This window comes from Vombatus ursinus, unplaced genomic scaffold (assembly GCF_900497805.2).
Source record: "Vombatus ursinus unplaced genomic scaffold, bare-nosed wombat genome assembly UNPS02014818.1, whole genome shotgun sequence".
In the NCBI taxonomy this organism is placed as follows: Eukaryota; Metazoa; Chordata; class Mammalia; order Diprotodontia; family Vombatidae; genus Vombatus; species Vombatus ursinus.
This window is the reverse complement of record NW_020954596.1, coordinates 49742335-49757123: the sequence shown is the minus strand read 5'-3', so window position 1 is coordinate 49757123 and position 14789 is coordinate 49742335. Positions and strand designations below refer to the sequence as shown.

Here is a 14789-nt window from a genome sequence, read left to right as displayed (position 1 = left end):
AAAATAATCTGTTTGATGCCCAAGTCTGATCATGTCACAACCCTGCTCAAAAAACCTCTAGTGGTTTCCTATTACCTATCTGGTAAAATACAAATTGGAAGTCTAGCTATTTTCTGAACTCTTCTTGTCCTCTCCCACTTGGCACGTTCCCATAGGCCGTCTGTCCTCCATGTCTGAAATACATCCCTCCAAGTCTCCATCTGCTGAAATTTTCATCTTGGTATTTCTAGCTTCTAGCATAGGGCCATGCAGTTGGTAGGGGCTAAATAAAAAGTTTATTAAAAAAAAAAAAACACTGTTGAACTGGTCTCTCTAAAGAAGGCTTAGTTAACATAGTCTGGTTGAAAATGGGAAGGAAGTATTATCTTTCACTTACCATGAGAACCTGAGATCCAGAGCTACTAGTCTTTTCTGAGCATGAAAATCAAACGTAATTTTTAGGAAAAAAAAAACCTTAGGTTTCTCACTTGGGTAATTGTGATATCATCACAATGTAACAAAGAACTAAGAGACTAAGATAATCAACAAAAGAATCAATTTGGCTTCCTCATGCCTTTTCATACTTCTGAATCTTTCTAAGCCACAAATACTCATTTCACAAAATGTCCTCTGAAAACCTTCTGATTGCTAGTGCAGCATATCATTTCAAGTTTGGCCTTAAAATTCAACTTTTTTCTCAAGGAAATTCAAGGAAAAAATGTTATTTCACTTCCCAGAAGAAATAACTGGCCAAGTGTGACCAACGTTCTGTCATTAAAGTGTTTTCATGTTTAACCTTTTTAAAAAAAGTCTTGGTTCAGTGACTGCCACAGATAATCTGCTGTAACACCAAATCCACATTACAGACCCGCTCAATCAAAACTCTTTTACCTGAGAGTTGATAGAGGTACTCTAGACATTTCTGTCACCCTCACATTGAATAAGGCAGCACCTGAGGTTGAACAGCTTACGTCTCATAGAGGACCAACGGACCTCACCTAGATTGATTGAAGATAGTACTGCATTGATATCTTCATAATCTGAGCTGATAAAAAACTAGGGTATGCAGCCCATTTCCAGACCAGCAAGACTCAATGTCTAAGCCCCTGGCTTAGCCTCCAGGTAGGATATGCTTCCAAGTGGTATTTTCTTTTCTTTCACTATGAAAAAGTTTATAAATGTTTGATCATTAAAGCCCTATCATGTTCTTAGTAAAAGTTTACATTAAAAAGAAGCTTGTAGGCTTAATGGGACAACTGTGTAATTCAGAATGTTTATATAATGCTAAATGTAAAAAGAAAAGTTTGAAATAATTTAGTGCAATGATTTATACTTATTTAAAATGCTAAAACAAAAAAAGGTAAAAGTTCTAACAGAACTACAAAAACTAGATGCAACAGAGGTTGGAAAAAGTACCCTAAATTGCTTCATAATGTTGGAAGAAATCTATTTTTTCCATCAGAGTAAGCAGACATAAAGCCTTAGAACTACTTCTAGTGGAAAATGGAATACTGGAGCCATGGGAAATAATGGACTTTTTTGCTACCAAGATGAAATATATGATTTTTTAACTAAAACAGGTTCATGGAAGCATTGAGAATTCTAAACCAGTTATAGATTAAAAAGGAGGATGAATACATATGGTAATTAGATAAACTGTGGTATTTGTGGTTCATTATTCATACATCCATGATGTTAGATAGAATACTACTGTATTCCTTGACATTTAAAAAAAAAATCATAATTCATACATAGCTCTTCCTTGGAAGATTCCAAGTAATACTGTTTTCCTGTGTAAAAAAATAGGAGCCCTTTTATTCCTTTTTTTTCATTTACATTTAACCTAAGAAACAATGTAAACCTCCAACTAAAATAGAAAACAATTTATTTATTAAAATGAAAATCAAAATTTCTTTTTTTCCAAATATATAGCTAAGATTTCATTTTTAACACATTAACAAGCTACTACAATTATACCATCTAAGGTATTTTAAAATTCTATAGTCTATAGCCACCTGAATTACATATTTAGAAATGAGTAATTTATACATTTCAACACTACCGAACTTTGGGTATAAAACATCATTTAAATTCAGACTTTATGAAACTGTTTATGAACAGTGTAAAAAAAAGACAATAAAGTTGTAACTTGTTCTACTTACTGTCAAACAATTTCTGTTGCCATGATGAGAAAAGTCAGTAGACCCAGAAATGACAATCAAACTAATTCTTTGCAGGTGGTTGATAATACTTGGAAGATGAATTGGCATTTAATATAATTAACAAAATGCTATAATATATTTTAGCAGATTGTGCAACAGAAATGATTTGCCAAAGTTTGATTACTGTTTTCAATTTGAAATGACTTACAGCTTTTCACATTTCACCTGATCTTTCAGTAGAATTAGAAATCTTTAGGGGTTTCTTCAACCAGCGGTGCTACTTGGATCCAACAATTTTATATCTTCTTAGAATTGATAATATTCAGGAGTAAACTTACTTTCAGTCATTATTTTTAAAAGCATCTGATCTAAGTGGTCAAAGACAGCTGTGCCATTTTACCCTGCTCAGGACCCTGGAAAGTTCACCATATGAGAGGTAATTTTCACTGTGTAAAAGAACATCTGTTCTATACAGCTCATTGGAACCTCCTATTTTTCTTGCTTGTAGTCAGTCTCAATATCAGTACAAAGCAGACTCCCTAATGTTCGAGTATTAAAAGTTCAGCTTAAAGGCTGAAATTAATATGCTGTCTTATAAAGTTACAAGATGCATGCTGAGATAAGAAGCTAAACTTCATCTGAGAGGGGCAACATCTTTTCTGTAACTATACTCCTATAACTGTCTTAAAACTTAAGTTCTTAAATCTGATGGGTAAGATAAAAAATAATTATGTTCAGGTAAGACACTACACTTCAAGTTTCTTTTAAAACTGATGTCCTATTGACCAAGTTACAGAAGTAATAAAAGTCTAACAACTGATCATGAATCTAGAACTGTTGCTTTCCAAATAGATAAAGCACCAAGCTATCCAGTTTGGTGAACTCTGCTTAATTTCCTGGGCTACATTATTGTCACTTATCTTAATGCTCTGAATGTAGTGTCCCATTTAGATTCACAGTAGAAGCTCGATGACCTAAAGGATGAATATCTACACTAGGATATTTAACCTTTAGAGAAAGGTCAAACTTGGTAGAAAAATACTCTGCCCTTTGACCCCAGGAAAATAACAGGTGATGATCAAAGCCATGGTTGAGGATGCCTCACTGCAGAGGAAGGTAAGTTTTCTTTGGGTTTTTCCAATTTTTTGGATGATGAAGGCGCAATTGAGCCACCAGCCTTGCCTCCAATCCAACGGTAAAAGTAATGCGCTGGAATCTGGGTTTTGTTGGCTTGGGAACCATTGTATGACATCATTACGGGAGGCAAAACGATCTCTACAGGTTTCAGTGCAATCATTTTATCCTCAGGGCGTGGCCTTATAGTGCTCATCTGTCTCTCTGATGCCTTGGACGTGGAAGGCATGTTCTTCATAACTGCATTTGGGGGTGTCTTGCCAGTTTTTTTCTGTGGAGGAATACTTGTTGTTTGATTTGTATTTTTCTGTGGAGGACTTGCTTTGGTTGTTAATGTCTCTGAAGGATTAACACGTGGTCTCAATTCTCGGTTCAGGAACTCTGCAATTTTTATTTGTGAACTCATGCTCTCATTAATAGAAGTTTTTACCAGTGATGTTTTGGATTTCTTTTTCTTCTTTTCCTTTTTTGATGTTTTGGCTAACTCAATACCATCTAGCAATCCCTTTGCTGCAGCACGTGCCAAAACGTCTTTGACAGACACTGTCTCTGATGGGTCCCGCTGAAATTTTTAAAAAAGTGTTCTATTAAATGATGCGCCTCTAATATTTTAAATGTATCATTTCAGCAGCAATTTTTAAAAATCTGTGTCTTTATTATACCATACGGTCAAGAGTAGCAGATAAGTGGTAATTGGTTAATTCTACTTATTCATAGCCCTCGCCTCAGAGTATACTCCTCAGCAAGTGCTTTGGCCTCCATTTTTCATTTCCCAATCTGTGAACTACAAAGATGGAAAAACACAACATTCCCATTTAATGATGTGCTGCAAAATGTAATGAATGATAAGTAGCAAAATGTTTTAGATCGCTAATAAAGGAGCACAGAGCTGCAATGTAGCATTCATCTTTCTCTGCTAGCACATTGCTGTCTATCAGCATACTGCTCTATTCATTAAGCTATGAAGTTTACCGAATGTTTATAAAGTATCTTGATTGCACTGGGAGGGTAGAATATACTTTGTTTTATTAAAAAACAACAAGTCATACACAAGATGTAGCCCATTTAAGGAAGGCAGCATAATTTAGTAGAAAGAAAAGAAATCTGGGAATGAGAAGACATAGCTAAATCCCAGTCTTGGCTCTATCACTTACTTGCTCTCTAAGCCTAAATGTCTTCATCAGTTAACTGGAGGTACTATTTATGTTACCTATCTTATGGAAGGCTATTTAAGATACTGTATACAAAATTACCTATAGTTATAAAAGATACTGTAGTAACTACAATAGACACTAAAATCATAATGGAAAATAATTAACAATGTTGTTTTTAATAGTTTTTGTTTTATGGGAAGTTTGGTGGTGAGGTTATAAGATGTACAAGAATGATTTAACTGACTACATAAGCTGGACAGGTTTCATGAAGATGACTTTTGGATGTGGGAAGAAATGAACACTGAAGCTATTCAAGGTTAAGGATACAACATTGAAAAAGCAAAAAAAAACCCAAAAACAAAAACCCAACATAGAGCTAAAGCTAAAAAGGGAGCTAAGAAGAGAACCGCTAGATTATACCATGAGAGTCAAGAGATAAGTTCTTTAATATGAACTCATTTCAGTAAACATTAAAAGCCTACCAACAGCCAGCAAGGTACCTTGCTAGGTGATAGGGTTGCAAAACAAATAATGTCACTGCCCTAACAGCGTACTGGGAGCTTGGGATACAACACATACACGAAAGTCAATATAAGATAAAACATGTTCCATAAGTCTAAGGATAGTTTTAACCTTAAACTGCCCTAAGACTCTTGTACAGTAAATGCAAAAAAATTTTCAAGAGGGAGAAATTACTAACAACTAGAAAAATGAAAAAAGACCTTGTGTAGAAGTTATTGTCTGAAGGAAGCTAGGGAGTCTTATAAGGTGGAGGTAGGGGAAAGAGTGCATTCCAGATATACAATGGAAGCAGATTTGTAATTTGTAAATTCATTCTTTCTCCTAAACACAAAAAACATGACTCTCAGGTGCCATGCTTCTCCACTAGCAGAAAAATCCACAGTCATTTCTTTTCCTACTTTGTTTCTTAAAAGACAAGAATACTAGTGTAAAGTACACTTGACAAAACTTCTTCGGTATTGTATTTGGTATTTGTCATTATTAGGCTTAAGACCCAGTTATTTTGGATCCATATTGAATATAAATACTACATCATTTAAAATACAACGAGATATTGTACAAAGCAATAGACCTCAAAGGTGATAGGCAGGGTGGTACAAGAGAAGGAGCACTAACCTTGGAGTCATGGGGCCTGATTTCTACTACCTGGTGACCTTGATCAAATCACAAACTCCCTGGGCCTTATCCATAAATCTACGATGAGTTTCCTCATCTATAAAACAAGATTGGTCTTCTAGGTTCCCTTCGAGCTCTAGCTCAATGATCCTAAGAATAAAACATGGCTTCTTACCCTTAAGAGTGATAGTCTAACAAATATAATACAAGTTCTACAGTGGAAAGTGAATGAGAGGTATAAATTCTAATGTGGTTCTTAGGTACCTGGGATCTCTTCTGAGTGGAGGGATTAAAAAAAAATCTTCATGGATGAAATGGAATTTGAGCTGACCCATAAAGGATAGATAAAATTTCAACTGACAGAAATGTGGAAATGGCATTCATTCTAAACAGTGGCCATAGCTTTAGCAAAGGTATGAATCAAGAGCAGGGCATTTACTGGGAACAATGACCTGGACCAGTATGTCTGAAGCCAAATTTACTGATAATTACAAAAGTAAATCACTATTGATAACTCACTACTCTCAAAGGGAGAACTGACCCTCCATTAGAAGATTAAGGGAAAAAAGGATACAAATGGAAGTCAACCAATAAATTTGAGTATAATTGATTATGAAAGCTGAATTTAGTTGTTGGGAAAGACTTCTACATTAAAGTGTGGGGTTGAGGTCATTTTTAGACTTACCTCTCTTGTTAGGACAGCAAGGAAACAACCATTGGTAATTTCAGATGGTTCTACTTTGAAAAATTTATCAATAGATGAACGAATTTCTTTTACAGAACACAGTGGAAGTACAGGAGGACTTAGCCTGCAGTAGATATTAACAAAAATAGTCCATAGTCAGAACTTGGAATGTGAGGAAAAAATTAATATGCTGCCAATACTAGTAATAAGCCATTGTATTTTAAGGTTTACAAAGCACTTTCTTCACATGTGTCCTGAAAGGGAGGTAGTATCAGTATATTTATCCCTGCTTTGCAGATGAGGAAAACAAGGCTCAGAGAGCCTGGTCTGGGGTCACAAAGTAAAGATCAGAGCTAGAATCTGAATCCAGTTCTTCTGCCCCAAGTTGAACACTTTTTCAACTGTATCATTCTACCCTCTCAACTAAATTTCAATGTAAAATAAAAATAATTTCATTATGCTTTACTAATCAAGCAAAAAGTCTAGTCTAAAAATTCTTACATGATTAAAAAAAGGCTTTGTAAATGTATATCACACTTTACAACATTTTTGTAGCTGTTTATCTCTAAATATAAAAATTACCTTTTTTTGCAAAATAATTACCAGAGGCAAAAATAAAGAGCTAACTTATATGAGTATAACTCAAGAGTTCCTGCCTTTCTTCCTAGTCTCATTTTCAAAGCACATGATCCCAAAGTTAAATATAGTTATAAACACAACTGTTCCACAATACTGATCATTTAAATAAGAAAGTGATCCTCTCAACTGATATTTGAGTATTCACCATGTGCTGAATACTTTTCTGTGAGAGATTTTACACAAAAAATGCAAATACTGAAGTTTTAATTAATGATAGGAAGCATGGTCTAGTGACTAGGGATCTGACCTTAGAGTCAAGACAAATAGGGTTCATTCAGATCCCACCTCTGACACCCACTGGCTGTCAGCCTGGGCAGTCACTTAATTTTTCAGTGCTCCAGGCAGCTCTCTAAAATTGTACTGCATAATATTTGCATATCTGCCTTGACAAATAGAGTTTCCTTCCCAGGAGTTTTGTATATTGCTGAAATCACAAGACTTTTGTTGTTGTTATTTTTAAAGAGTAATACTTTTAGGGGGCTGGTAAGTGGCACAGTGGGTAGAGCATCGGCCCTGGGGTCAGGAGGATGTGAATTCAAATGCGACCTCAGATACGTAACACTTACTAGCTGTGTGACTCTGGGCAAGTCACTTAACCCCAATTGCCTCACCAAAAAAAAGATAATACTTTTAAATGAAAGCTCCTGTTTTTCATATTTATGATCTTCTTTAATATAAAAATGGATCATTTGTAAACAATAATTACTTTAGCACCTGCCTTTAGAATTTGAATATTTAATAGGTAAAAGCAAATAATCTTTTGGCTGAATAAAAATTTTGGCGCTAATACTTTTGTATGTTAACTTCTGAAAATCAAAGCAAATTCCAAACTTATGTTGGTGCTCTTCATTTTAATTTCCATCTGTAGTCTCATCTTCTTCCATAAAGTTTCCAACATCTACAGCCCATGTTGACCTCCTTCTCCTATGCTCTCTAGTTTTATCCCCTATTAGTTGCGTCACACTTCATAATCATACACCGTGCTGATAAAATTGTATAATGGGAAGAGCACTGTACTTTGGTGGGGGGGGGGGGGGGGTGGAAGGGGAGGCAGTAATCAGTCCCTGCCATTTCTAGTCCCAGCCCTGCCATTAACTAGCTGGGTTAAGGCAGCGAACAAAGCTAACCTTGCATAAATCATTTAACCTCTCATCTTTAAGGGGGTTGGAGTATATCATCTCTGAGGTTTGTTGTAGCTCTGAAATTCTATGTTCATTGTTTCATATTGGTATTTTTTACATCCCCTGTGAAACTACATGCTCATTCATCGAGAGCAGAGAGGAACCATCTTATACTATATTTTTATCAAAGTATCTAGGATACTGCTATTCGTATAGTGCTCATACTTAATAGAATTAAATTATATTTAACCCACAAGTCAAGAAATAAAGATGTTTTAATACAGTAAGAATTTAGCCTACCCACTGATTAAGACATCAAATTCCTCTTTATCTTGGATTTCATCCTTTTATACTCACCTCCTCCAATTAATTAAAATCTGGCTTTCCCCTCAGATTTCCCCTCACTTTACCTCCCTACTCAATTTTGACTATTATCAATCACTTAAATCTGCCTCTTCCATTCCTATTTCTAAAACTGCCTAATACTAATGAAGGAATTTATCAAATTGTGCTGAATATGCTACAAAGTTATGTTATCTAACTTCAACTGTCTTCACAGCAATCTTTTTATTCATCCCTCAATGATATTACCACATAAGGTTGGTTCTAAAACTTTTTCTCCCTCAAGTCCCCCCAACTCCAAGTTCACTCACTCTCAGCAGATGACCTTGCCTCCCACATTACTGATAAGATTGAGGTCATCCAACTTGAATTTCCTCAGAGACGCTAGCATACTCCTCTAACCCGATGAATGTCCTCACTCATAAATGCTTGCCTTCAGTTCTCAGAGGAGGTGGCCTTTCTCTTTACCAATTCCATCCCTATACTAGTATGCTCTTGATCCCATCTCTTCTCTGACCTTGCTCCATTACTTATTCCCTCTTTTTCTTGTAATTCCTTACTTTCTCCCTCACTATCTGCTACTTCTATTGGCCTATAAACATGTTCAGTTGTCTCTTATCCTAAAAAAAAAAAAAAAAAAAAAAAAAAAGCCCTACCCTTGATCATGCTATACTCCACAAGCTATTGTCTGATCTCATCCCCCTTGTTGCTAAAATTCCATACTTGCTGCCTCCACTTTCTCTCCAACATTAATGCTTTATATAATCTAGCTTCCAACTCTCATTGTTTTACTGAAGGGTCTCTCTCAAGGCTACTAATGAATTTCTTATCACCAAATGAGATATTTTTTCTGTTCTCATCCTTGACTTCTCTCTGGCTTTTAACATTGAACCATCCCACACTTCTTGATATCCTCTCCTCGAGCCATTTCTGTGAAGGAAGCGGTCTCCTGCACTATCCTACTACAATTTTGATAGGTCTTTCCTTTCTTCTTCCTCCTTTCCCCCATCAAATGTGTATCACCTGTAAAGCTTAGCTCTCTTCTCTTTCCTGATGATCTCATCTACTTCCCATTGTTTCCTAACCTCTTCCCAGAGCTCAAGTTCTGTATTTCAACTCGCTGATGGTTATCACTATTTGTATAACAAATGACATCTCAAACTCAACATATACAAAATTTAAACCACCATCTTCCTCCCAAAACCTTTCTTCTCTCAATTTCTTTCTGTTGATGGTACCACCATCCTTTTCATATCTCTGGCTTATAATTTTTGACTCTTCCCTTTCCTTCATCCCTCTCATCCAGTTCCTAAGTCTTTTCTATTTTACTTCCATACTGTTTCTGTATCCATCCTAGCCTTTCCATTTTTCCATTTCATTAAGTGCAGATGCTAATTTCTTGTCACTTCTAGTCTGTCCCCTCTCTGAGCCAACTTTCACATACATATTCTTAAATAAGCTTTATAACTTACCAACAGAATTATGGTATTCTTCTGCTCAAAAGCCCCTAGTCATTCCTCATTGCCTACCAAATAAATTATAAACATATGATGCTATCATTAAAGGGATGCCTCAGTCTGGCTCCAATCTACATTTATATTTTCACTTCTACATTCTATTCTACATCCTGGCCAAACTGAACTACTCTGTTCCTCATTCTCATACTATCCTTTTCCACATCTATGATTTCCTTGGAATGGATTCCCATTCCCCACCTCCACCCCATCTATTCCTGTTGAAGTCTTTCCCTTTCCTTGAGGCTCAGCTCAGATGCCACCATATCCATGAAGCTCCAACTCCTCACCCCCAGAAAAAAAGTGTTGTCTCCTTCAAATTTCTTCCATCTTTTGCCTAAAGATCTTTGCCTCTCTGTGGTAATAGTTATTTGTGTGCATGTCTTTCCCAACTCCCCTCCCTGCCCCTCTCAGCCCCATTAGATTATAAATTCCTTAAAAGTAAGGCCTGTGTCATATCTTTTTAATCCCATTCCCTGTATGGTGTCTTACACATAGAAGACGCTTGGCAAAAGCTTACTGAATTAAGTTAGACTGGATCTAGTCCAATCTCTCACCCTGAGAAGAAATCCTCTCTACAAGAATCCTGTCTACAATCCTTAACAAAGTGGTTAAATTAACTTTAGTATCCTTCAAAAGAAGTCATATCTTTCAGGAAGAAGCTTTTGTAATTTGTGCTGATACAAAACAACAATGGTTTATACACATTAACTAGTTCTTCAAGAAAAGGAAATAGAGATTAAGTTGGTATGACATTCCCACTGTAATGCTACCAACCTACTCTGCTGCCTTTCAGAAAGTCTTCTGTTGAAATGAGATGACCTCCTTTTTGTTGGATAGAGACAGTTGTATAAAGTGGCAGACCTGGAGTCAGGAAGACCTGAATTCCTTTCTGGCCATAGACACTTACTAGCTGTATAATATTGGGCAAATCACTTAACTTTTGCCTCAGTTTTCTCAGCTATAAAATGAGGACAATAATAGCACCTACTTCATATAGTTGTCATGAGGATCAAATGAGATAATATTTGTAAAAACCACTTAGTATAGGGCCTGGCACATAGTAGGCACTATATAAATGTATATTTCTTTCACACTGAATAGCACCCTCATTATGGTCCTTTGGTGCTCATGTGGATCTCTCTAGGTTGCAAAAACTGTTGTACATATATAGGATTCAAAAGAACAGGACAGAATTCTGCCTTCTAATCAGTCAGTTGAAAGTGTTAAACTTAGTCAATAAATGTTGGTTGGCTCAATTATTTTACTATCTAAACGTTAATAATGAAAAGATTGTGCTATATATTTTATATATTAAGGGGAAAGTATAATAAGTTTATTATTTTATTAGTTTAACATTTTTTGCAGCATACATCATTATAATTACAATTATAGTAGTCTACATCTAAGCATGTCAAATAACATTACAGCATATATCAACCAATACAATAAAAATCTCTGTGACAAAAATGTTTTAAATTCCAAGTTTATGATATTTTGAACAATACTGAATATAATTGAACTCTAGCAGAACCAAAAAACTTAGATCCCTTCTAAGATCACCATAATAGAACTTAGCTTATTATAAAAGAATTTAGAATCCCAATAGTACCCAATACCCAAAAAGACTATAAAAATCCTAGGACTACAGATCCCCATACTCATACCCCAGAACCAACACAGTGGACTTTTGATGATTAACATGAGGTTCTTGAATCTGTTCCCTATAACCTGTACTCAAAGCTCAGATGTATTTAAATGTAATATGAGCTACTCTGTTGTTGTATGAATTACCTGTTTGTTGTATCTTACTGGAAAAAAATGCTGATGAAGTTAAAAAGCATACAAGCAGTCCTTGTTTTTTCATTAAAATTTACTTTGGAAGATCAGGTATTCCAGACAAAAATGAGATATAATTTTATGCAAACTATTACCTTTATTTATTAACTGCAGTTACTCATTTTGCTAAAAATTGATGCTTACACATTTCCACAGTAAAATAAAACTGATGATCAGAAGTGTTTGGAGTTACTAACCCAGACTAAGAGAGCAGATAACAAATGAGCCCAGGGACCAATATGCAGATGAACAGGAAAAAAGTGGCAAAAAGCAAAAGCTACCTGCATTATAAGAACATGTAATAATTGAAAGTGGGGGGATGGATATTGTTATGCATGTGCTTGGTAATTAGTAAATGTTGAAAGACAGGAAAAAAATATAGAAGATGGGAATAGGGATAAAAATTGAAAATTGATATTCTAATTTCTTTAAAAATACTATACTTAAGACTATATCACTTCCAACCTGTTGTATTCCACCTGAATTCTGGGACGCTTATATCACGTAGGAGTACAGGACTGGTATTTGACTCAAACACAAATTCCCAATCCAGACCCTGACGCTGGTGATATGAATAAATTAAAGGAAATGCCAAACACCAATGAAGAAATAGAATCAACTGAGAGATGATAAAAGGAATGAACCCAGAAAATAATAGTAATTCTATATCAAGTCCAAATAGATACTCAAAAAATATATATATCATGGCTTGAAGGATTTTAAGATTAAAGTACCAGAAAGAAATTAAATGATATACAGAACTGAGTAACTATGGAAGAAAGAACAGCAAGGAAAACTTTTGTAAGAACTGAATACTCTGAAAATTAGAATGGTCCAAACAGAAAAGAACTAATTGAGAAAACAAGAAACAGTATAACAAATAAATAGTATAATAAAATAAAACGTTTAGAAAAAAACAACAGAAGAAAATATAAGCTATATAAATATATACATATTTATATACTTACCTGGAAAACATGTTAAGAAAAGGTAACTTAAGAATCATTGAGCTAACTGAAAATCATGAAAAAAGAAACCCAAACACCTTGAATACAGTATTTCAAGAGATCATAACTTAAAATTACCCAGATTTCTTAGATCCTAGGACAAAGCAAAAAGAGAATTAATCCACTGATAACCTCCTGAAACCCCAAAATGAAAACTCCACAGCAAAAACCCAGAGCTGTGAGGTTCAAAGAAAAACCACTGCCAACAACTAAAAAGAAAGCCTTCAAAAACCAAGGAGCCACACTTAGGAACACAATAAGACTTGACAACTGCCATTGTAAAAAAGAGGAGAGTTTGGAATAAATGGAATAAATATTCCAAATAAATATTCCTTGGAATAAATATTCCAAAAGGCAAAAGATAAAGGCTCACAACAAACCTGGCAAAACTAAGTATAATAATATGGGTGAAAAAGGACCTTTAAAGAAACAGAAGATTTCCAATCATTCCTGATGAAAAAGCCAGAATTAAGTGGACATTTTGTAATGTAAACACAGGAGTCAAGAAAAAATAAAAGGTTACACACAGGTATATATTGGAAGAGATTATATGGGAATAAATTGTTTACATACTAATAAGAGGATAAGAAAAAAAATTTTCAGGATTCTAATGATTTCAAGGGTCATAAAGAAAGATAAATAAGACAAACAGGATTTGCAGGTGATTTTGTCCTATTTTGATGGTCATAGTAGAAGACAGAAATGGGAGGGATAGGGGACTATATTGAGAACAAAAAGGAAAGGGAGGGAAATCACCATTTCATATAATAGAAATGCAATCATAATTCCAGATAAAGCTATAGTAAATGTAGACATGATAAAAAGGGAATATGACAAATGTTGTATGGGCTATGGAAAAAGAGAGGGAAGAGAAGGGAATAAGTACTTATATAGCACCTACTATGTGCCAGGCTCTGTGCTAAGAACTCAATAAATATTATCTCATTTGATCCTGACAACCCTGTGAGGCACATGGCTATTATTATCACTATTTTACAGTAGAGGAAACTGAGACAAACAAAGGTATCTGAAGTCAGGTTTGAATTCAGGTCTTCCTGACCACAGTCCCAGTGATACATTCACTGCACCACCTCGCTGCCTAAACAGATATACCAACACACTGTTGTGGACCTGTCAGTTGGTCTAGTCATTCTGGAAAACATTTTGGAACTACGCCCCCAAAGTCACTAAACTGCATTTCTTTTGACCCAGAGATAATTAGTAATAGCTATATATCCCAAAGAGATCAAAGAAAGAAGAAGAAGAACCACACACACACAAATATTTAGAGAAGCTCTTTTCCTAGGAGCAAAAATCAGGAAGCTAAGTGACTGCTCACTTGTTGAGAAAGAACTAACCAAATTATGGTATATGAATGCAAATGGAATGTTGGGCCAAAAGAAATGGCAAAGTGGATAGTTTCAGAGAAAACTGAGAATATTTTATGAATTAATGCAGAATGAAGTAAGCAAAACCCAAACAATTCATACAATGAAAACAGCGTTATAAAGAAAAATAATTTTGAAAGAATTTAGAAATCTGCTTTTCTAATAAACCCCAACACCAGAGGAATGAGTACGAAGTATGATGCCCACCTCCTGCCAGAGGGGTGAGGGACTCAAGGTGAAAAGTGAGACATACATTTTGGGACACGGTCAATGAAGGAATTTAAGTCACTTAACCACGCATATATATCTTGAGGGTTTAATTTTTCTTTTTTGTCATTGCTGTTCAGTTGGGGGTGGGCAGCATAGTAGGGAAAGGAAATGAATGCCTGATCATGGAAAAAATTACAAAATTATTTTTAAATGGGAGGAGAGGATGAATTCTATAAGCTTGGGAGGTCACTCCTACCTCTAGAGCTATGACCAATAGGGAGGTCATACACATTTAGGTAACACAGGTTCTAGGTGCTAGAAGAAAGCTCAGGATAACAAGACCAACGTTCTTTTGTTCTAGGGGCTTCCAGATATCAATTTCAAAGATTGGGAATTTTCAGATTTCAAAGATTTGGAGGATGAAGAATATTATGTACTCATGAGACAATGGAAGTAAATCAAAATCTATATGGCACTT

The 14789-nt window shown here is 35.3% G+C and overlaps 1 protein-coding gene across 1 annotated transcript in view; it reads right to left on the bottom strand.

The window, feature by feature from the left end:
* Positions 1-2136: 2136 nt before the first annotated feature.
* NSUN7 (NOP2/Sun RNA methyltransferase family member 7) overlaps positions 2137-14789 on the bottom strand; it is a 76551-nt gene continuing 63898 nt past the window's right edge. The window contains exons 11-12 of the mRNA XM_027836407.1: positions 6252-6375; positions 2137-3837 (exon numbers count right to left, since the gene is read on the bottom strand). Of these exons, the coding sequence (XP_027692208.1) occupies positions 3220-3837; positions 6252-6375 (742 nt within the window). The 3' untranslated portion in view covers positions 2137-3219. The remainder of the gene's footprint in view (positions 3838-6251; positions 6376-14789) is intronic.